We start from the raw sequence: 23,366 nt of genomic DNA on the forward strand, positions 1-23,366 counted from the left end.
GGTGGAGGGAAGAGGATGGAGGAGTCTGAGTCTTCCAAGGAAGTCACTGAAGTAACTGAACTGTTTCAGGAAACTGACACAGAATAGAAATCAATGACACCGCTGGTTAAAGCTCGAGATCACTAAGTCCTGTCAGGATGGACGGGGACAGTCGCCCCGAAAGGCTCTTATTTGATCATCTCTACTGACAGGAAGTAGTGAGTCTTATTGTGGAGAGTTGACCAGATAAAGGGTGTGTGTGTGCGTGTGCATGTGTACGTGTGTGTGTGTGTGTGTGTGTATGTGTATATGTGCGTGTGTGTGTGTGTCAAAGTCCAGTCCAGTCCAGACTGCAGCTGTGTGTGTGGAAAACATGGAGGAACAGAAGAAGAAGATTCTGTGTGTTGGTCTGGTGTGTCTCGACATCATCAACGTGGTCGACAAGTACCCAGAAGAAGACACTGATACCAGGTTAGCACACAGGCTAATGCTTACAGTCATACCAGGTTAGCACACAGGCTAATGCTAACAGTCATACCAGGTTAGCACACAGGCTAATGCTTACAGTCATACCAGGTTAGCACACAGGCTAATGCTAACAGTGATACCAGGTTAGCACACAGGCTGATGCTTATAGTGAAACCATTTTAGAACATGGGCTATTACTATCAGTAATACCAGGTTAGCACACAGGCTAATGCTACCACTGGTACAAGGTTAGAACATACTCTAATGCTGACACTGATAACAAGTTAGCACCAATGCTAATGCTAACAGTGATCCCAAATTAGCAAGCAGGCAAATGTTAACAGTGTTACCAAGTTAGAATAGGGGCTGATGCTAACACTGCTATAGGTTATCACACAGGCTTCTGCTAATTGTGATACCAGGTTAGCAAGCAGGCTAATGCTAACAGTGATACCAGGTTAGCACACAGGCTAATGCTAACAGTGAAACCATGTTAGAATATGGGCTATTACTAACAGTGAAACCAGGTTAGCACACAGGCCAATGCTACCACTGACATTCTCAACAGTGATGTCGGTTGATGATGTAGTAATGTTGATCAATGGTGTTGTGATGTTGATCAGTGATGTAGTAATGTGTTCACCTTCCATGTCTACAGATGTTTGTCACAACGTTGGCAGCGAGGAGGAAACGCATCGAACTCCTGCACGGTGCTGTCACTGCTGGGAGCTTCGAGCGCCTTCATGGGTTCACTCTCTGCTGGACCTGTGGCTGAGTGAGTACTGATCAATCTATAGACTCAACAACACATTCATCAATAACTGACAAACTGATCAATACAAAGAAACAATTTGGATGGATGGATGATGGATGGGTGGCTGGATGATAATGGATGGATGATGGATTATTTGATGATGGATGTATAAATTGATGATGGATTGATGAATGGATGGGTGGATGGATGATGGATGGGTGGCTGGATGATAATGGATGGATGGATGATGGATTATTTGATGATGGATGTATAAATTGATGATGTATGTATAAATTGATGATGGATGGATGATGGAATGGATGAATGGCTGGATGATGGATGGTTTAATGGATGGATGGATGAATGGACCGATGGATGGATGGATAAATAATGGATTGTTGTATTATGGATGGATGGATGAATGGATTGCTGATGGATGGATGGATGGATGGATGGATGGACAAATGGACGGATGGATGGATGGATGGATGGATGGATGGATGGATCGATGGATAATGGATTGTTGTATGATGGATGGATGAATGGATTGATTGGATGGACGGATGGATGTATCAATGGATGACTGATGGATGGATGAATGGATGAATTGATGGATGGATGGATGTATGAATGGATGACTGATGGATGGATGAATGGATGGATAGATGGATAGATGGATGGATAGATAGACGACCAAATGGACCGATGGATGGATGGATCGATGGATAATGGATTGTTGTATGATGGATGGATGAATGGATTGATTGGATGGGTGAATGGATAGATGAATGGATTGACGAATGGACGGATGGATGTATCAATTGATGACTGATGGATGGATGGATGGATGGATCAATGGATGATTTATCAGTGGATCATTGGTGGATGGATGGATGGATGAATGATGGATGGATCAATGGATGATTTATCAATGGATGGATGGATGAATGATGGAACAGGGTTAGATTCATTGTATCCATGGAAACGACTGGAGGTCTGAAGTCTCTGATAAAATACGTTTTAATACTTCCAAACTCTACGAGTTAGTTTTCTTGTCTCCTTTGTCTCTCCTTGTTTCCTTGTCTCCTATCTCTCTTTGTGTTTCCACATCTCCTTTCTCTCTCCTTGTCTTCTCTGTAGATGTCTAACATCCTCAGTGAGGAGGAACCTGATCAGTTTATGGTTCAGGTTACAATGAAGACATGAAACAGTTTCCTGTCTGTAATTTTATTTTTGAGGTCAGAGGAGATGTGAAACAGTTTCCTGTCTGTAGTTTTATTTTGGAGGATTTTCAGAAGTTCCATATCGATGTGTCTTTGGTGTCTGAGCACGCTCAGTGTGTCCTTCCAGCCTCTGTGGTCATCAGCAACATCAGCACAGGAAGTCGCACCATACTGCACATGAACAGGTGATAACAAGTGTGAACAGGTGTGTGTGTGTGTCTGACTAACTGCCTCTATTTCAGGAACATCATCATCATCATCATTGCTGTTACAGAGCAACTCGGAGCTCCTCTGGTTCCACCACTGAGGACAAAATTTTCTGTCTGTCAGTGGTTATATTTTGGAGGACAGAGTTGATATGAAGCAGTTTCCTGTATTTCTCCCTCTCTGTCCGTCAGTTTCATCATGGCAGACTTCTCTCAGCGAATGGTCGATGTCTCAGCAGTGGTTTGGCAGGTCGAAGGTCAAACCCCGTGTGCGTGTTGTGTTGTTTGTCCGTCCAGCGGATCTCGAACCGTCATTCTCTCTGACATGTAAGATGAGCTGACAGCCTGCGGGCGCGGACAACGTTCATGAAATACCTCTTATCACTGTCACCTTGTTACCACAGAGATGGAAGTGTCATCACTTCTATAAATCATGTTGATCAACGGGAGCCCTGAAATTTACCTTCAAAAATGTTCAAATTATTGGATTACATCAGGAACTATCACAGTAACACTGTAACACCAGTCACACTGTGTGAGGAACAATCACACCAGATGATCCAGGCACAGCTGCGATACGGGGTAACCTGCCAGACAGTGGAGCACAAAGACTCCGGAGAAGAAGCTGAGTTTGGTGACATGCAGTCGAGCCGAGTTAGCGAGATGTAGTAACAGGACATGTTACACAATGATAGCAAAGGAGTGAGAGAGAGAGAAGGAGAGAAGGTGCCCGGTGTATTATAGGGGGGTCCTCTGGCAGACTAGGCCTAAGTCAGCCTAACTAGGGGCTGGTACAGGGCAAGCCTGAGCCAGCCCTAACTATAAGCTTTATCAAAGAGGAAAGTCTTAAGTCTAGTCTTAAATGTGGAGACGGTGTCTGCCTCCCGGACCGTAACAGGAAGATGATTCCACAGGAGAGGAGCCTGATAGCTGAAGGCTCTGGCTCCTGATCTACTTTTGGAGACTTTAGGGACCACGAGTAACCCTGCGTTCTCAGAGCGCAGAGTTCTGGTGGGATAATATGGCACTATGAGCTCTCTAAGATATGATGGAGCTTGACCATTTAGAGCTTTATAAGTTAACAGTAGGATTTTAAATTCAGTTCTGGATTTTACAGGGAGCCAGTGCAGAGAAGCTAAAACAGGAGAAATATGATCTCGTTTCTTAGTTCCTGTTAGTACACGTGCTGCTGCATTCTGAATTAGCTGGAGAGTTTTTAAGGACTTACTAGAGCTACCTGATAATAGAGAGTTACAGTAATCCAGCCTTGAGGTAACAAAAGCGTGGACCAATTTTTCTGCATCTTTTCAGGTAAGGCTAGGCCTAAATTAAACAATATTACGCAGATGAAAAAAATGCAGTCCGTGAGGTTTGTTTTAAATGAGAATTAAAAGACAAATCTTGATCAAATGTTACTCCGAGGTTTCTTACGGTAGTGCTAGAGGCCAGAGCAATGCCATCTAGAGAAACTATGTCATCAGATAAAGAGTCTCTGAGTTGTTTGGGGCCAAGAACAATAACTTCAGTTTTGTCTGAATTTAACATCAGGAAATTGGTGCTCATCCAAGTTTTTATGTCTTTAAGGCAATTATGAAGTTTAGTTAATTGATTACTTTCTTCTGGCTTCATCGATAAATACAACTGAGTATCATCTGCATAACAATGGAAATTTATAGAGTGATTTCTAATGATGTTACCTAAAGGAAGCATATATAGAGTAAATAGGATTGGTCCGAGCACAGAACCTTGCGGAACTCCAAAATAAACTTTAGTACGTAAGGATGATTCATTATGAACGTGAACAAATTGAAAACGATCAGATAAATAAGATTTAAACCAGCTTAGTGCTGAACCTTTTAGGCCAATTAAGTGATCCAGTCTCTGCAGTAGAATTTGATGGTCAATTGTGTCAAACGCCGCACTAAGATCTAATAAAACAAGTACAGAGACGAGTCCTTTGTCTGAAGCAATCAGAAGGTCATTTGTAATTTTAACTAGTGCTGTCTCAGTGCTATGATGCACTCTAAATCCTGACTGAAATTCCTCAAATAAATTATTATCCTGGAGAAAATCACACAGCTGGTCTGCGACTACTTTCTCAAGGATTTTTGAAAGAACAGTAACACCAGTCACACAGTGTGAGGAACAGAAAGGCAGCTCGTCAATAGAACCATTGAAAAGCGATAATTCAAATATTCTGCAATGTGGGAGTTTGCTGTCGTCATGATGCAGCTAAGAAAGCTTATGTTAATAAAGGTAATGTTTATGTAGCTAATGCTAATGAAGCTTATGTTAATGTAGCTAATGCTAATGAAGCTAACGTTTATGTAGCTAATGCTAATGAAGCTTAAGTTTATGTAGCTAATGCTAATGAAGCTAATATTAAATTAGCTCACGTTAACATAGCCTGTGCTGTAAAAGTAGCCGAGCTACTGTCTGGCTGCAGGTTTAGAGAAATGACATGACCTCATCATGAGGGCTCCAGGGTTCTTGTTAAGTGACCATAGTTGTATAATAATAACGAGATATTGGACACCAAGATGGCACCTTTTCAGTCTAATGGTGCTGCTCATCTCGTGTATAATTCAAACGCGTTTCCTTAGACATAATGCGGCCCACTGAATATGGTCAGTTGGCTCATAGACATTACATTATGATGACATCACAGATTTTTAAATTGCTTTTCTCAGCTGGAGGAAAATTTTACTGAGTGAAGCAGCTATATCACGGAAACTGAGAGAGGCCACGCTCCCTCTATCTGAGCCTTCACCCATGTGGTGTAAACTCCTCCCATGTGGTGCTGCAGGCAGATTAAACAAACATACAGAGGTGTTTTGTGAACGCTGTTTGACCTGCCTGAAAGAAGCATGAACATCCAATCCTGGTCCTGATCCTGGTGTAATGACCAAAGCAGAGCGAATAGTTGAATGGATCCACCAATCACAGAGACGGTCAGCTGACCTCTGCTCCGTCAATAAACAGGATGAAAACGAAAAATTAAGCTTACATCATCACTTCCAACATTTAAAGGAACAGTTTAATGTAAGGATGCAGTTAGCTTAGCTTAGCATAAAGACTTGCGAGAGGAAGAAGCAGCTAGCCTGGTATCTTACAGTGGACATGTTTCACAGTGGACTGTCTCACAGTGGACCTGTCTCACAGTGGACTGTCTTACAGTGGACATGTTTCACAGTGGACTGTCTCACAGTGGACTGTCTTACAGTGGACATGTTTCACAGTGGACTGTCTCACAGTGGACTGTCTCACAGTGGACTATCTTACAGTGGACATGTTTCACAGTGGACTGTCTCACAGTGGACCTGTCTCACAGTGGACTGTCTCACAGTGGACATGTTTCACAGTGGACATGTCTCACAGTGGACTGTCTCACAGTGGACCTGTCTCACAGTGGACATGTTTCATAGTGGACATGTCTCACAGTGGACTGTCTCACAGTGGACCTGTCTCACAGTGGACTGTCTCACAGTGGACATGTTTCATAGTGGACATGTTTCACAGTGGACTGTCTCACAGTGGACCTGTCTCACAGTGGACTGTCTCCCAGTGGACATGTTTCATAGTGGACTGTCTCACAGTGGACATGTTTCACAGTGGACATGTCTCACAGTGGACTGTCTCACAGTGGACCTGTCTCACAGTGGACATGTTTCATAGTGGACATGTCTCACAGTGGACTGTCTCACAGTGGACCTGTCTCACAGTGGACTGTCTCACAGTGGACATGTTTCATAGTGGACATGTTTCACAGTGGACTGTCTCACAGTGGACCTGTCTCACAGTGGACTGTCTCCCAGTGGACATGTTTCATAGTGGACTGTCTCACAGTGGACATGTTTCATAGTGGACATGTTTCACAGTGGACATGTCTCACAGTGGACATGTCTCACAGTGGCCTGTCTCACAGTGGACTATCTTACAGTGGACATGTTTCACAGTGGACATGTTTCACAGTGGACTGTCTCACAGTGGACTGTCTCACAGTGGACTATCTTACAGTGGACATGTTTTACAGTGGACTGTCTCACAGTGGACCTGTCTCACAGTGGACTATCTTACAGTGGACATGTTTCACAGTGGACTGTCTCACAGTGGACTGTCTCACAGTGGACTATCTTACAGTGGACATGTTTCACAGTGGACTGTCTCACAGTGGACATGTCTCACAGTGGACTATCTTACAGTGGACATGTTTCACAGTGGACTGTCTCACAGTGGACTGTCTCACAGTGGACATGTTTCATGGTGGACATGTTTCACAGTGGACTGTCTCACAGTGGACTATCTTACAGTGGACCTGTCTCACAGTGGACTGTCTCACAGTGGACATGTTTCACAGTGGACATGTTTCACAGTGGACTGTCTCACAGTGGACTGTCTCACAGTGGACATGTTTCATAGTGGACATGTCTCACAGTGGACATGTTTCATAGTGGACCTGTCTCACAGTGGACTGTCTCACAGTGGACATGTCTCACAGTGGACTGTCTCACAGTGGACATGTTTCACAGTGGACTGTCTCACAGTGGACCTGTCTCACAGTGGACATGTTTCATAGTGGACATGTCTCACAGTGGACCTGTCTCACAGTGGACATGTTTCATAGTGGACATGTCTCACAGTGGACTATCTTACAGTGGACATGTTTCACAGTGGACTGTCTCACAGTGGACCTGTCTCACAGTGGACATGTTTCATAGTGGACATGTCTCACAGTGGACCTGTCTCACAGTGGGCTGTCTCACAGTGGACATGTTTCATAGTGGACTGTCTCACAGTGGACATGTTTCATAGTGGACATGTTTCACAGTGGACTGTCTCACAGTGGACCTGTCTCACAGTGGACTGTCTCCCAGTGGACATGTTTCATAGTGGACTGTCTCACAGTGGACATGTTTCATAGTGGACATGTTTCACAGTGGACATGTCTCACAGTGGACATGTCTCACAGTGGCCTGTCTCACAGTGGACTATCTTACAGTGGACATGTTTCACAGTGGACTGTCTCACAGTGGACTGTCTCACAGTGGACATGTTTCACAGTGGACTGTCTCACAGTGGACCTGTCTCACAGTGGACTATCTTACAGTGGACATGTTTCACAGTGGACTGTCTCACAGTGGACTATCTTACAGTGGACCTGTCTCACTGTGGACTATCTTACAGTGGACATGTTTCACAGTGGACTGTCTCACAGTGGACTGTCTCACAGTGGACTATCTTACAGTGGACCTGTCTCACAGTGGACTGTCTCACAGTGGACCTGTTTCACAGTGGACATGTTTGACAGTGGACTGTCTCACAGTGGACTGTCTCACAGTGGACATGTTTCATAGTGGACATGTTTCACAGTGGACATGTCTCACAGTGGACATGTCTCACAGTGGCCTGTCTCACAGTGGACTATCTTACAGTGGACATGTTTCACAGTGGACATGTTTCACAGTGGACTGTCTCACAGTGGACTGTCTCACAGTGGACTATCTTACAGTGGACATGTTTCACAGTGGACTGTCTCACAGTGGACTGTCTCACAGTGGACTATCTTACAGTGGACATGTTTTACAGTGGACTGTCTCACAGTGGACCTGTCTCACAGTGGACTATCTTACAGTGGACATGTTTCACAGTGGACTGTCTCACAGTGGACTGTCTCACAGTGGACTATCTTACAGTGGACATGTTTCACAGTGGACTGTCTCACAGTGGACATGTCTCACAGTGGACTATCTTACAGTGGACATGTTTCACAGTGGACTGTCTCACAGTGGACTGTCTCACAGTGGACATGTTTCATAGTGGACATGTTTCACAGTGGACTGTCTCACAGTGGACTATCTTACAGTGGACCTGTCTCACAGTGGACTGTCTCACAGTGGACATGTTTCACAGTGGACATGTTTCACAGTGGACTGTCTCACAGTGGACTGTCTCACAGTGGACATGTTTCATAGTGGACATGTCTCACAGTGGACATGTTTCATAGTGGACCTGTCTCACAGTGGACTGTCTCACAGTGGACATGTCTCACAGTGGACTGTCTCACAGTGGACATGTTTCACAGTGGACTGTCTCACAGTGGACCTGTCTCACAGTGGACATGTTTCATAGTGGACATGTCTCACAGTGGACCTGTCTCACAGTGGACATGTTTCATAGTGGACATGTCTCACAGTGGACTATCTTACAGTGGACATGTTTCACAGTGGACTGTCTCACAGTGGACCTGTCTCACAGTGGACATGTTTCATAGTGGACATGTCTCACAGTGGACCTGTCTCCCAGTGGCTGTCTCACAGTGGACATGTTTCATAGTGGACTGTCTCACAGTGGACATGTTTCATAGTGGACATGTTTCACAGTGGACTGTCTCACAGTGGACCTGTCTCACAGTGGACTGTCTCCCAGTGGACATGTTTCATAGTGGACTGTCTCACAGTGGACATGTTTCATAGTGGACATGTTTCACAGTGGACATGTCTCACAGTGGACATGTCTCACAGTGGCCTGTCTCACAGTGGACTATCTTACAGTGGACATGTTTCACAGTGGACTGTCTCACAGTGGACTGTCTCACAGTGGACATGTTTCACAGTGGACTGTCTCACAGTGGACCTGTCTCACAGTGGACTATCTTACAGTGGACATGTTTCACAGTGGACTGTCTCACAGTGGACTATCTTACAGTGGACCTGTCTCACTGTGGACTATCTTACAGTGGACATGTTTCACAGTGGACTGTCTCACAGTGGACTGTCTCACAGTGGACTATCTTACAGTGGACCTGTCTCACAGTGGACTGTCTCACAGTGGACCTGTTTCACAGTGGACATGTTTGACAGTGGACTGTCTCACAGTGGACTGTCTCACAGTGGACATGTTTCATAGTGGACATGTCTCACAGTGGACATGTTTCATAGTGGACCTGTCTCACAGTGGACTGTCTCACAGTGGACATGTCTCACAGTGGACTGTCTCACAGTGGACCTGTTTCATAGTGGACATGTCTCACAGTGGACTGTCTCACAGTGGACATGTTTCATAGTGGACTGTCTCACAGTGGACATGTTTCACAGTGGACATGTTTCACAGTGGACTGTCTCACAGTGGACATGTTTCACAGTGGACTGTCTCACAGTGGACCTGTCTCACAGTGGACATGTTTCATAGTGGACATGTCTCACAGTGGACCTGTCTCACAGTGGACATGTTTCATAGTGGACATGTCTCACAGTGGACTATCTTACAGTGGACATGTCTCACAGTGGACTGTCTCACAGTGGACATGTTTCATAGTGGACATGTCTCACAGTGGACTATCTTACAGTGGACATGTCTCACAGTGGACTGTCTCACAGTGGACATGTTTCATAGTGGACTGTCTCACAGTGGACATGTTTCATAGTGGACATGTCTCACAGTGGACCTGTCTCACAGTGGACATGTTTCATAGTGGACATGTCTCACAGTGGACTATCTTACAGTGGACTGTCTCACAGTGGACCTGTCTCACAGTGGACATGTTTCATAGTGGACATGTCTCACAGTGGACCTGTCTCACAGTGGACTGTCTCACAGTGGACATGTTTCATAGTGGACATGTTTCACAGTGGACTGTCTCACAGTGGACATGTTTCACAGTGGACATGTCTCACAGTGGACTGTCTCACAGTGGACATGTTTCATAGTGGACATGTCTCACAGTGGACCTGTCTCACAGTGGACTGTCTCACAGTGGACATGTTTCACAGTGGACTGTCTCACAGTGGACATGTCTCACAGTGGACCTGTCTCACAGTGGACTGTCTCACAGTGGGCCTGTCTCACAGTGGACATGTTTCACAGTGGACTGTCTTACAGTGGACATGTTTCATAGTGGACATGTCTCACAGTGGACTGTCTCACAGTGGACATGTCTCACAGTGGACATGTCTCACAGTGGACTGTCTCACAGTCGACTTACAGAAATGAAACTGTTTCCCATCAGACAAGAAAATGTGAGACTGTTCCTTTAAATGTGCGAGCAGAGCTGATTCACTTAATGATGACATCATGACCTCATTGAGTCCCTGCAGTTGTTTTAATTCATTAATTGACTGTCAGTAATTAATGTAATATCTGTGATGAAACGTTCAGTAATCAAATTGATGTTAATCCGCATCTGTGACGAGGACAAGTCTGTAATGAGTCTGTAATGAGTCTGTGACAAGGCTTTTCCCAAAGTTACAAAATCAAATGTAATGAATATTCTTCAGTCGCATTAAAGACAAAATAAAATAAAGGTTTTTGGACATAATTTGATAAACGACTTCAGATGATGGAACTTCGGCGACTCATTGCAGACTGAATGCTATGACTGTCAGGCGTTGGCTTGGTGTCAAAGTTCAGTCTAATCAATCAATGATCAACAAACAAAGGCTGAGGATGATGATGATGATGACACTATGTTTATCACATGTACCTGTCACATGACAAACTGGAATGTCTTCATCTCTGTGACATCCTGACAGACACGTGAATCATTCACGTTTAAAAAGTTTAAACTCCTGAATTTTGTTTTTTACTGATCAATAAAATTTTTGAGTCATACAGGAATATCAGCCGAATTTTAAAGGGTCATTCCATGATTTGACAGACAACCGTTTACTGGTCCTGGTTGGTCCTCAGCCTGATGATGTCACAGTGACATCATCAGGCTGCTTGATAGACATGAAAGACTTTAATCCACCTCATTCCTGAGGGCATGACTGTAGAAATGATTCTGGGCGCAGCCTCCTGTGAGTTAGAGGAAGTAGCAGTAAGCTAGTTAGTCCCATAGACTGTCTGTCCCCGTGGCTACTCTTGGTGGCTAACTGCCAACACTGGTTCTTTTCCAAAGTCATTTGCCTTCAGTTTTGCAAATACTGATTTATTTTTTAAACAAATATTTAACTAATGTTAACTCAGCATTTTCTAAAATGTCTCTGTGGAGCTCTGGTACCTGTTGCACTGTCCGTGTCTGTAACGACTAACAACCAGTCTGAGCTACATTTTTGTCTTCAGCAACTGTGTGTTGAACATGTGACCAGAACAAAAAGGCATTGTTCCTGTTGCCATGGGTTATGAGAAATAAAACCACAAGCGTTTAAATCAGAATTATCAGAAGAGAATGACACGTAGACTGACAGGTTCGTCACTCAGCATCATTAAATGATATCCCTGTCTTTCCCCGTCTGACTTCAGGCTCAACCTACATTAGAAAATAAACTGTGAAATATGTATTTAATCATCAGGGCTGAGAATGTGTCACTGATTTACTGTACTGCCTTTATATCATATAAACACGTGAATTTACTGCTACTTTATATTACTATGACTGAATCATGTTTCACTCAGAACAGTTTTTAATAAATCAGAAGTTATAAAAACGTGTAAACTGCGTGGTTAACACAGACGAGTGGAGGATTAGCTTGAAACATCACATTTATTCATTTTACATGGAGCTACAGTTAATACTGAATTAAGTCTTAGTGTCAGAAATCATAAATCATCTTTAGGAGGAGCACGTTTCCTTAAAGTTAACAGTATGTTAACGGAGCACGGCGAGCTAACTATTAGCATGCTAACTGTTATACACTCACTGTTAATCGCAGTGAGTGATAAGGTCACTGCCTGTGTTGATTCATGATGAACAGAAAGTCTGACCTCACTTCCTGTCTGTCAGGAACCTTCCTGATGTCACAGCGGAGGATTTCTCCAAAGTCGACCTTCGTCAGTTCAAGTGGATCCACTGGGAGGTGAGCAGAGCCGCCGGTCCAAGAAACTGAGACAGCCAGACTTACTGGACCAGTACTCATAACAGGACTGACCCGGACTAACAGGACTAACAGGACTGACCCAGACTAACAGGACTGACCTAGACTAACAGGAGTAACAGGACTGACCCGGACTAACATGACTGCACTGGACTAACAGGACTGACCCAGACTAACAGGACTGACCTAGACTAACAGGAGTAACAGGACTGACCCGGACTAACATGACTGCACTGGACTAACAGGACTGACCCAGACTAACAGGACTGACCTAGACTAACAGGAGTAACAGGACTGACCCGGACTAACATGACTGCACTGGACTAACAGGACTGACCCAGACTTCCGGTAGTGCGAGCTACAGAATGGCAGCACAGCGCTGAGCTCTCACATTGGCTAGGTAGAATCCCCGTAATTCAAGTGCTGTAGCTCTCAAAACTAGTCTCAAATTGAATGGCGAATGGACAGGGACAAACAAAAAAAACGAGGTCGACGGTTAAGAGTGCCACGGAGAGGGAAATTGAGAAAAAGGAAGCTGCCGCTAACGCTAGCGTAGCCTCCTGCCTCGAGAAACATGGCGACTCCGAAGAGGAAGGCGACACACCAGCTACACTCAGCTCTATCCGTAAGGTGATGGGCAAAGTCATGGCCGAGGGGATGCATGATTTGAAGTCTGATATGAGAAAAGAATTATCCGAATTTCGAGCTAGCTTTTGTCAGGATATGAAAGCACAACTAGATGAACTCACTTCTGAAATGTCAGAAAGACGCGACCGGCCAAATTGAGGAGGCTACTCGGCGCTTGGAGGACTTTGAGAGAAGCATGGCAGGATCAGAAAAGTGGGATATCGGCGTTACAGATACTTTAATTCAACTACTCAAAAACCAAGAAATACTGCAGGCGAAAGTGACGGACCTCGAAGGACGTTCTTGGCGCAATAACATCCGCATATACGGCGTCCCAGAAAACACGGAGGGCACTTCTATGAACTGCTTTATCGAGGATTTAATTATGAGAGAACTTGGAGATAACCTGGGTCTTTCTCTGGGGAAAGAACTAGGAATTGAAAGGGCCCACCAAGCACTGGCCCCCAAGCCACCAACTGGTGTGTCACCAAACTCAATTGTGGTGCGATTCCTACAGTTTACGACTAAAGAAAAAGTTTTACAGGCTGCCTGGAAGAAGACGATGTACGTGCAGGAAAAGAGGGTGTATTTTGATCACGACTACGCCGAGCGGGTGCAGCAGAAAAGAAGGGAGTACGCTCCGATCAAGCGAGTGCTTAAGGAAAACAAAATCCGGTTCCAAACCCCGCTCACCAAGATGCGAGTACACCTTGACTCTGGTGGAGTCACCTACAACAACACCACAGAAGCAGCGGAGGATTTGTCCAAGTGAGGCTTTTTGGTGGGACACATCTGCGGAAGCAAGGCAGAGGGCATCACGGAGGAAATTCTTACTAAGCTTCTTCCATGTAACATAGCTGGAGAGCGCCGGACGGGCGGTAAACACAACTTTCAAGAAGCTGTACGAGAGAAACTTAAGGGATTTCAGAGGGGGAACCGAGACAATGAGGCAGGGGAGGCATGACTGTATGTAATCCCCCCGGCACCCGGCCAGAGGTTTAATTGTAAGCGGAGTCGTCAGATAACAGTGACTTTTGTGTAAAGGAGGCCAGCGATATATTTCACGAACATTTCTCCGTGTGTGTTGGTGAGTAAAAACTGATGGTGGACATTAAGATACAAAAACAACCTCTGTAAATCCTTGTTGTATACACTAAGGCTGATGTAGGACAAGCAAACTACTGCGTAACATTTTGGTGGTCTGTTTAGCACCTCCTTGCTCTATTTGTTCATTTTCTATTTTTTACAATCTGAGTCTGTTGATGAGGGGCCCCACCTTGTGGCCAACTCCCCTCACTGTAGCTAGAGGAAACAATAAGCCCTCTTGTTTGGAAGCCCTATTCGTTTTGTATTTCAATATTATTTTGTACGTTAGTTATTACTGTGTGTTAGTTCTTATTTACCCATGTTGTTCTTTGAGGTCTGAACTTTGGTTGTTAAGGGTACAGGAAAAAATGTTTGAGAAAGAGAAATGTCTTTTCAATATCATAATATTATATCCCTAAATGTAAATGGACTGAACAATCCCATTAAAAGGAGCAAAATGGTAGCAAAGTTGAAAAGGGAGAAAATTAATATAGCATTCTGGCAAGAAACTCATCTCTGCTGTACTGAACATGAGAAACTTAGAAAATATGGCTTCCATAACAGCTTCTTTTCCTCACATAAATCAGGAAAGAAAAGGGGAGTCGCAATACTTATTTCAAACTCCACTAGTTTTGAATTAGTTTCTGAAATAAAAGACAAAGATGGAAGATATATTTTAGTCAGGGGTAAACTTGACCATAAGGAAGTTACTTTATTAAACATTTATGCTCCCCCTGGAAGTGGTAAACCCTTTTTTAAGAAAATATTTGATTTAATTGCAACTGAAACGTATAGCACCCTTATTTGTGCTGGTGATCTAAATATATTATTGATTCCTAGGTTAGACACAACCAGTACAACAAGAAATAAGAGCTCTGTTGAGAAACAGGTGAACAGTATGCTGCAAAGTCTGGGTTTAATTGATGTATGGCGGGATTTAAATAGATTTGATTCTGATTATACATTCTATTCGGCCTGTCATGACACTCATTCGAGAATCAATTACTTTCTCATGTTCAACACTGATCGGCACAGGATTAGGGACTGTAGAATAGGTCAGAGAGTCCATTCTGGACTGTATTTAAAAATTCAGAAAACTCTATGGAGGCTTAACACAGGTATGCTAAATGGTGCAGCATTTAAAGCAATGACAGGGGAATTGAAGGACTTTTTAGAATATAATGATAATGACGAAGTTAGTCCGGCTATACTGTTGGATACAGCCAAAGCTTTCCTCAGAGGGAAAATAATAGCTTATTCAGCTCTCTTAAAAAAGTTAAAAGCGAAAAAACTGTCTGATCTGGAAGTTAAACTCAGGGACTTAGAATGGCTCCATGGCTCTTACTAAAGACCCATCTGCCCTTTTACAAATGAGGTCTATTAAACAGGAAATAGATAAAATTTGCAGCGAAGAGGTTGAAAAGAAAATCAGATTTATGAGACAACGGTACTATGAAGCTGGCCCAAAAGAGGCAAAATTAGTAGCATGGAGGCTCCACAGGCAACAAGCGGAAAAGTCAATTTATAAATTAAGGGATCCCATAACAAATAAATTATCGACTAAACTAGAGGAAATCCAGAAATCATTTGAAACATACTACAAATCACTATAGACCCAACCGGAGAAAGCTAGCGAACAAAAAACTGATCAGTTTTTGAATTCATTAGACCTTCCCTCTCTAGGTAAGGAGCACAACGATAAACTCACTTCAGAAATCTCAAGTGAGGAAATTGACAAAGCAATTTCTGCACTTAAGGCGGGTAAATCACCAGGTACTGATGGATATCCGCCAGAATGGTACAAACTGATGAGTGAATCACTGCTCCCATTACTTAAAACCTGTTTCAACCATATTATGTCAAAACAGACCCTCCCCCCATCTTGGAGGGAGGCCTATATATCAGTAATACAAAGGAGGGCAAAGACAAGCTGGACTGTAAATCATATAGGCCGATTAATGTTTTGAACACTGACTATAAACTGTATGCCTCAATTTTGACTAGGAGGATGGAAGAACTGATGCCACTTTTGATAGACGAGGACCAAACGGGATTCATAAAAAACAGGCAAACTCATGACAATATACGGAGGGCCCTTCATATTATTGATTACATAAATATAAGAAAAGATAGTGCTATCCCTCTCAGCTTAGATGCTGAGAAGGCCTTTGATTCTGTTGGTTGGGACTTCCTGTACCAAGTAATGGACAGATTTGGGTTTAGTGAAACATTTATAACATGTCTAAAAACATTATATTCATCCCCAGCTGCCAGGATTAAAATTAATGGCAGTCTTTCTGATTCTATAGTCTTGCAAAGAGGATGTAGACAGGGCTGCCCCATTAGTCCGATCCTGTTTAATCTCTTTATTGAACCTTTGGCTCAAGCCATTAGAAAGGAAGGTGGTCTGGAGGGTATAACTATAGGGGGATCAGAATACAAAGCCTGTCTGTACGCAGATGATTTATTGGTGACTGTACGTAATCCAGGTTTAGGGGTACCTTTGTTGATGAATATTTTAAAGATGTACGGAAGTTACTCTGGTTATACACTCAATGTTCACAAAACGCAGGCCCTGACATTCAATTACACCCCTACTTCCGAATTGGTGAATAAGTACAATTTTAAGTGGCATTCACCTTGTATCTAATACCTTGGGGTTTACCTGCCAAAAGATTTGTCCTCCTTGTACACAGTAAATTATAATCGGATTAATAAAAAGATATGTAATGACATGGACAGGTGGGCCTTGCTCTCCCTTGACATAGGTGGCAGAGTAAGATCGATTAAGATGAATGTTCTTCCCAGGCTACTGTACTTATTCACAGCTCTGCCAGTAGAGGTCCCCAGCAAACAGTTTAGAGAATGGGATATACATATCTCCAGGTTTATATGGAATCAAAAGAGACCCCGGGTTAAATACTCAACACTTCAGCTGCCGAGAGAGGGGGGAGGCTTGGCACTTCCTTGCTTGAAGGATTATTATTTATCAGCCCAGCTCAGACCACTGGTGCTCTAGTGTAATTCATCTTCATCTTGAGGCCAAGTGGAAAGATATTGAGTTTTCTTTGGGGGACACACCAATACAGTCAGTTCTAGGTTGTCTAGATAGGGTAAAGGAAATATTCAAATTCAAGAACCACTGTGTGAGTTTTACCATTAAGAAGTGGTTAGAGGTTGTTAAGAAATTCCAGCTCCACAAAGAGGTAAAAATACTTAGTTGGCTAGCTTACAATCCCCACTTTGCACCAGCTACCCTTGATCATGGATACAAACGATGGACCCAGATTGGTATCACCGCCCTCTGTAAAATTATATCAAAAGGGGAACTTGACAGTTTCCAGCACCTGAGTCAGTTGTTTAATCTTCAGAGACAGGATTTTTACAGGTATTTACAGGTACGCAATTTTTTCACGAAGGAGATCAGAGGTCTTAACCCTGAAAATCAAAAATTATTCACATTTTTATTGATGCATATAAGTGTGAAATTATTCACATTTTTATTGATGCATATAAGTGTGAAAATATTAGAGGGGTTACAGGCAAATTGTATAAAGCTATTACTTCTATGAACAAAAATTCTACAGACTATGTACGACAGCGCTGGGAAAAGGACCTGGGGATGGAAATAACTGTGGAGGAGTGGTCACATGCGTGGGGAACTCAATGCTCATCCACTAATTCATTGACATGGAGAGATTTTGGATGGAAGAGTTTGATACGCTTTTTTACAACACCAAAGCAGAAATCCAAGTGGACTGGGACACAGCTCCCCTGTTGGAGGGAGTGCGGATCAATGCAAGCGGACCATGCCCATGTATTTTGGTTGTGTCCATGGATTAGACCTTTTTGGGAAAAGACAGGACGTTTACTGTCTAATGGGATTGTTACCTGCGGGAAAACGACATTGATTAGGGATTTTTTCTTTTAATTTTTATTATTCTATTCTTTTATTTGTTGTGGTACTAAACTGTGAAATTTCTCTACAATAACCTGTACCTGTTTCTGAGGTACTTATATTTGCCAAGACCTCATGTTCTGTTCTCTATCTTTTGTTGTTGCTTTTTTCTACTGTACTTGAAATCCTGAAAAAAATAAAGTTTAAAAAACAAAACAAAAAAAAAAACAGGACTGACCCAGACTAACATGACTGAGCCGGATTAACAGGACTGAGCCGGACTAACAGGACTAAACCACATTAACAGGACTGACCTGGACTAACAGGACTGACCCGGACTAACAGGACTGCCTCAGACTAGCAGGACTGACCCGGACTAACAGGACTGCCTCAGACTAGCAGGACTGACCCGGACTAACAGGACTGACCTGAACTAACAGGACTGCCTCAGACTAGCAGGACTGACCCGGACTAACAGGACTGACCTGGACTAACAGGACTGACCCAGACTAACAGGACTGCCTCCGACTAGCAGGACTGACCCGGACTAACAGGACTGACCTGGACTAACAGGACTGACCCAGACTAACAGGACTGCCTCGGACTAGCAGGACTGACCCAGACTTAACTGACGGAACACTCATAACTGTTTTTACAACGAGATGACAACACGACCCTACACAGAACATCCTCAGGTGTTCGCTAGTCCTCAGGTGTTCTCTAGTCCTCAGGTGTTCTCTAGTCCTCAGGTGTTGGTAACAGTTGGGTTTTCCTGCAGGGCCGAAACGCCGAGGAGCAGGTGAAGATGATCCAGCAGGTGGTGATGTACAACAGCACGTTGCCACAGCAACAGAGAATCACCATCTCTGTGGAGATAGAGAAGACCAGAGAGCCACTGTATCAGCTGTTTCCTCATGGTGACGTGGTACGTCACCTGTTACGTTCACCTGTCTTCAACATACGCGACACAAGTCTGTTGCAGTCTGTCAGGTGTTGTCTAGTCCTCAGGTGTTCTCTCGTCTTCAGTTGTTTTCTAGTCTTCAAGTATTCTTTAGTCCTCAGGTGTTTTCTAGTTCTTTGTTGTTCTCTCGTCTTCAGGTGTTCTCTAGTCCTCAGGTGTCTTTTAGTCCTCAGGTGTTTTGTAGTCCTTAGGTGTTCTCTCGTCTTCAGGTGTTCTCTCGTCCTCAGGTGTTCTCTCATCTTCAGGTGTTCTCTCATCCTCAGGTCTGCTAGCCCTCAGGTGTTCTGTAGTCCTCAGGTATTTTCTAGTCTTTAAATATTCTTTAGTCCTCAGGTGTTTTCTAGTCCTGGGTTCTCTTGTCTTCAGTTGTTTTCTAGTCCTCAGGTGTTTTCTAGTCCTCAGGTGCTCTCTAGCCCTCAGGTGTTCTATAGTCCTCAGTTGTTCTCTCGTCTTCAGGTGTTCTCTAGTCCTCAGGTGTTTTCTAGTCCTCAGGTGTTTTCTAGTCCTCAGGTGTTTTGTAGTCCTTAGGTGTTCTCTCGTCTTCAGGTGTTCTCTCGTCATCAGGTGTGCTAGTCATCAGGTGTTCTCTAGTCATCAGGTGTTCTGTAGTCCTCAGGTGTTCTCTAGTCCTCAGGTCTTGTTGTCTTCAAATGTGCAAGTCCTCAGGTGTCCATGTCTCCTCAGGTGTCCTTGTCTCCTCAGGTGTTCTCTAGTCCTCAGGTGTCCTTGTCTCCTCAGGTGTTCTCTAGTCCTCAGGTGTCCTTGTCTCCTCAGGTGTTTGTCAGTAAGGACGTGGCTCGTCACTTCGGTTTCCAGACAGCTGACTCTGCTCTGAGAGGACTCTACAGTCGAGTCAGACCGGGGTGAGTGGACGTCAAAGGTCAACAGTTACGACAGATGAGGAGGCAAACATATCTGTCTCTGTCTCTGACCTGTCTGTCTCTGACCTGTCTCTCTGTCTGTCCTGTCTGTGACTGACCTGCCTCTGTCTCTGTCTCTGTTCTGTCTGTCCCTCAGGGCTGTTCTGATTTGTGCCTGGGCAGAAAAAGGAGCGGACGCTTTGTGTCCTGACGGTTCAGTCGTTCATTCAGATGCTTTTCCTCCTGAATCTCTGGTGGACACTCTGGGAGCCGGGGACACGTTCAACTCTGCTGTCATCTACACACTGTCCAACGGTGAGACATCACACTGTCCAACAGTGGGACATTACACTGTCCAACAGTGACAACAGTGAGACATCACACTGTCCAACAGTGGGACATTACACTGTCCAAAAGTGAGACATAACACTGTCCAACATTGAGATATCACACTATCCAACATTGACAACAGTGAGACATCACACTGTCCAACAGTGACAACAGTGAGACATCACACTGTCCAGCAGTAAGACATTACACTGTCCAACATTGAGACATCACACTGTCCAACAGTGACAACAGTGAGACATCACACTGTCCAGCAGTAAGACATTACACTGTCCAACATTGAGATATCACACTGTCCTGCAGTGAGACATCACACTGTCCAGCAGTGGGACATTACACTGTCCTGTAGTAAGACATTACACTGTCCAACATTGAGACATCACACTGTCCAACAGTGACAACAGTGAGACATCACACTGTCCAACAGTGGGACATTACACTGTCCAAAAGTGAGACATAACACTGTCCAACATTGAGATATCACACTATCCAACATTGACAACAGTGAGACATCACACTGTCCAACAGTGACAACAGTGAGACATCACACTGTCCAGCAGTAAGACATTACACTGTCCAACATTGAGACATCACACTGTCCAACAGTGACAACAGTGAGACATCACACTGTCCAGCAGTAAGACATTACACTGTCCAACATTGAGATATCACACTGTCCTGCAGTGAGACATCACACTGTCCAGCAGTGGGACATTACACTGTCCTGTAGTAAGACATTACACTGTCCAACATTGAGACATCACACTGTCCAACAGTGACAACAGTGAGACATCACACTGTCCAGCAGTAAGACATTACACTGTCCAACATTGAGACATCCTGTGAGTTTCTAGGCATGACTTTCATTTTGAAGGAAACTTCCTCCCAGGTTCTGAGCTGTGAGAGTCTCTGAGGTCTTCATCACTCCTCCTCCTCTTCCTCAGTCTTCACTGCTCTGAGATCAGTCCTCAGGTGTCCTTGTGAGGTGTGACTTTCTGTCTCCTCAGGTTTGATTTCCTGTCTGCTTGGGTGTCTTTGTGTCTTCAGATTTCCCTGTCTCCTCAGGTGGGACTTCCTGTCTGTGTGTAAATGCATAAATGAATGAATGATGTTTCCTGTCCTCAGGTGGGACCGTTCAGGATGCTCTGACCTTTGGCTGCAGAGTCGCTGGCAGGAAGTGTGGTTTCCATGGTTATGACGGCATTGCTGCAGAGTTCTGCTCCTGACATGGATCAGAGAACTGAGGTTACAGTGAGAGGTTATTCCCACTGTAAGAAACAAGGAAATAAAAACACTGAAATGAAAATAAAGTGCTGATTTTGATCAGAGATCAAACTAAAAAGTGAAGCTTCATAAAAACTGTGACATCAACAAATGTTTACAACCTGAAATTAACTGTTTTTTAGTTTATAATTAACTGATATATAACGATTAATAAACATGATTGATAACTGATAGATTGATAATCGATTGTCAGCCGCTGATGATAATCCGACGGTTCAGTTTTAATGTACTGAGATTAAATGAAGTCACTTTTTTTTAAAAAACGAGTTTGTTCCTGACTTTTTTGCCTGATGAAAATAAAGTTTGTTTCACTGATTAATAAACAACTGTTTACCAATTTGTACTTAATTGTGCAGCCGGTGAAATAAGTCTGTGGTGACTGCATGGTGGACTGTCGCTTCACAGGCACAGCCGACTCTGCCTTCTGATCTGACAGTATGTTGCTCCATCGTTTCCTGCTCTCCATGGATGCTTCCAGTAGCTTTTTAACAAGCTCTCAGACCTGCAAGACAAAAGGTATATTTTAGGGCCCAACTCCTAATTAGAAAACTAACATTACAAATAGGCTACGTTAAGCGTCACAATTTGTGAGGAAGTGAGTTTCAGTCTCTACTTCTCCTGTATCACAGTGGACACAAATTCTTTTTGTTCTTTCTTGCCACTCTCTTCTATGGCAACCAGTTTCAAGTTTATGCTCACTGAGTCTATATTTTGTAAGAGTTTGTCTTTTTGGGGAGGGGGGGTTTATTTGGGTTAAATATTGGGCCAATTGAAATTCTCTGTCCAGTAAATTATAACATTCTAGTTTATTGATTGTTTGAGTTTCTGTTTTCCACTGTTTGCAATATTTTTGTTTATTATCTTTGTTGATTTGTTTTATTTGTGAGTATGGAATTATTTTTGTAGTGTCATTATGACTTGTCAATCTGATTTCCTCATTTGTCCCGTTCCAGGTATTATTTTCTGCGTTCAAACAGCCCTGCTGCTCCAAGTATGCTCTGTGCTGGTATGAGTCTAAATCAGACTCTATCAAGTGGTTCCAAAATTTGATAGTTCTCTTTTTAATTTTAATTACAGTAAGAGGGGGAACTGGTCCAGCTCTGCTCTGCAGCCGTGGTTTGGGCAGTTTCTGTGGACTCTCAGTATATTTTTCTAGTATATTCTCTCTCTCTCTCTCTCTCTCTCTCTCTGTCTCATTGTGTCATGTGGATTACTGTTAATTTATTATGTTGATCTGTTCTGAACGACATCTATTGCATGTCTGTCCGTCCTGGAAGAGGGATCCCTCCTCAGTTGCTCTTCCTGAGGTTTCTACCGTTTTTTCCCTGTTAAAGGGTTTTTTGGGGAGTTTTTCCTGATCAGCTGTGAGGGTCATAAGGACAGAGGGATGTCGTATGCTGTAAAGCCCCGTGAGGCAAATTGTGATTTGTGATATTGGGCTTTATAAATAAAATTGAATTGAATTGAAATAAAAAAAAAGCATCTGTCTGATTGTCATAAAACCTGTTGGTAACCTTTTATGCAGGTGTCCTGAACTGTCAAAGGTCTTGATTCTACCCAGCTCTCAAGTTTTAAATGTCCATGCTGGCTTGAACCCCAGTACTGCCGCTTGCAGCTATGTTTTGATCATATTTTTTCATTATTGAGGTTTACAAGCCATCGCTGCAAAAAAAAAAAAAAAAAAAAAAATTAGTAATTTTTTGTTGATGTTGCCATGCGCCAACAACGTACGATAGTGGAAATTAATGAAAACAAGAGAGTTTTGTTTATAATTGTAAAAACCTTTATTTAAAAACTCAGGTTATAGTCTCAACAGTCCCCAGTAGCATCAACAGTTAAAAATGTATCTCATTTGTGCTA

At 43.4% G+C, this 23,366-nt stretch overlaps 1 protein-coding gene across 3 annotated transcripts; it reads left to right on the forward strand.

Moving 5' to 3' along the window:
* Positions 1 to 171: 171 nt before the first annotated feature.
* On the forward strand, positions 172 to 22,903 carry khk (ketohexokinase). Of its 3 annotated transcripts, XM_049575470.1 has the most exons (9): positions 172 to 450; positions 1,106 to 1,222; positions 2,475 to 2,609; positions 2,823 to 2,957; positions 12,352 to 12,424; positions 18,832 to 18,978; positions 19,789 to 19,877; positions 20,032 to 20,189; positions 21,348 to 22,903. In XM_049575470.1, exons 1-9 carry the CDS (start codon positions 251 to 253, stop codon positions 21,446 to 21,448), a joined length of 1,155 nt encoding a protein of 384 aa, XP_049431427.1. In that variant the 5' UTR covers positions 172 to 250; the 3' UTR covers positions 21,449 to 22,903. The 3 variants fall into 3 exon arrangements, with proteins under 3 accessions (XP_049431427.1, XP_049431444.1, XP_049431435.1); XM_049575487.1 differs by lacking the exon at positions 2,475 to 2,609 and having other exon boundaries at positions 208 to 450; positions 21,348 to 22,902; XM_049575478.1 differs by lacking the exon at positions 2,823 to 2,957 and having other exon boundaries at positions 212 to 450; positions 21,348 to 22,901.
* Positions 22,904 to 23,366: the final 463 nt, after the last annotated feature.

This window comes from Epinephelus fuscoguttatus, linkage group LG1 (assembly GCF_011397635.1).
Source record: "Epinephelus fuscoguttatus linkage group LG1, E.fuscoguttatus.final_Chr_v1".
NCBI lineage: Eukaryota > Metazoa > Chordata > Actinopteri > Perciformes > Serranidae > Epinephelus > Epinephelus fuscoguttatus.

Bases quoted from the DNA above. Each gene is read 5' to 3' on its own strand.
- khk (XM_049575470.1), top strand. From the start codon at position 251: ATGTGTACGTGTGTGTGTGTGTGTGTGTGTATGTGTATATGTGCGTGT. The intron at 2,958-12,351 runs GTAAGATGAGCT...CCTGTCTGTCAG, and splicing joins ACCGTCATTCTCTCTGACAT to GAACCTTCCTGATGTCACAG. The intron at 12,425-18,831 runs GTGAGCAGAGCC...GTTTTCCTGCAG, and splicing joins TCAAGTGGATCCACTGGGAG to GGCCGAAACGCCGAGGAGCA.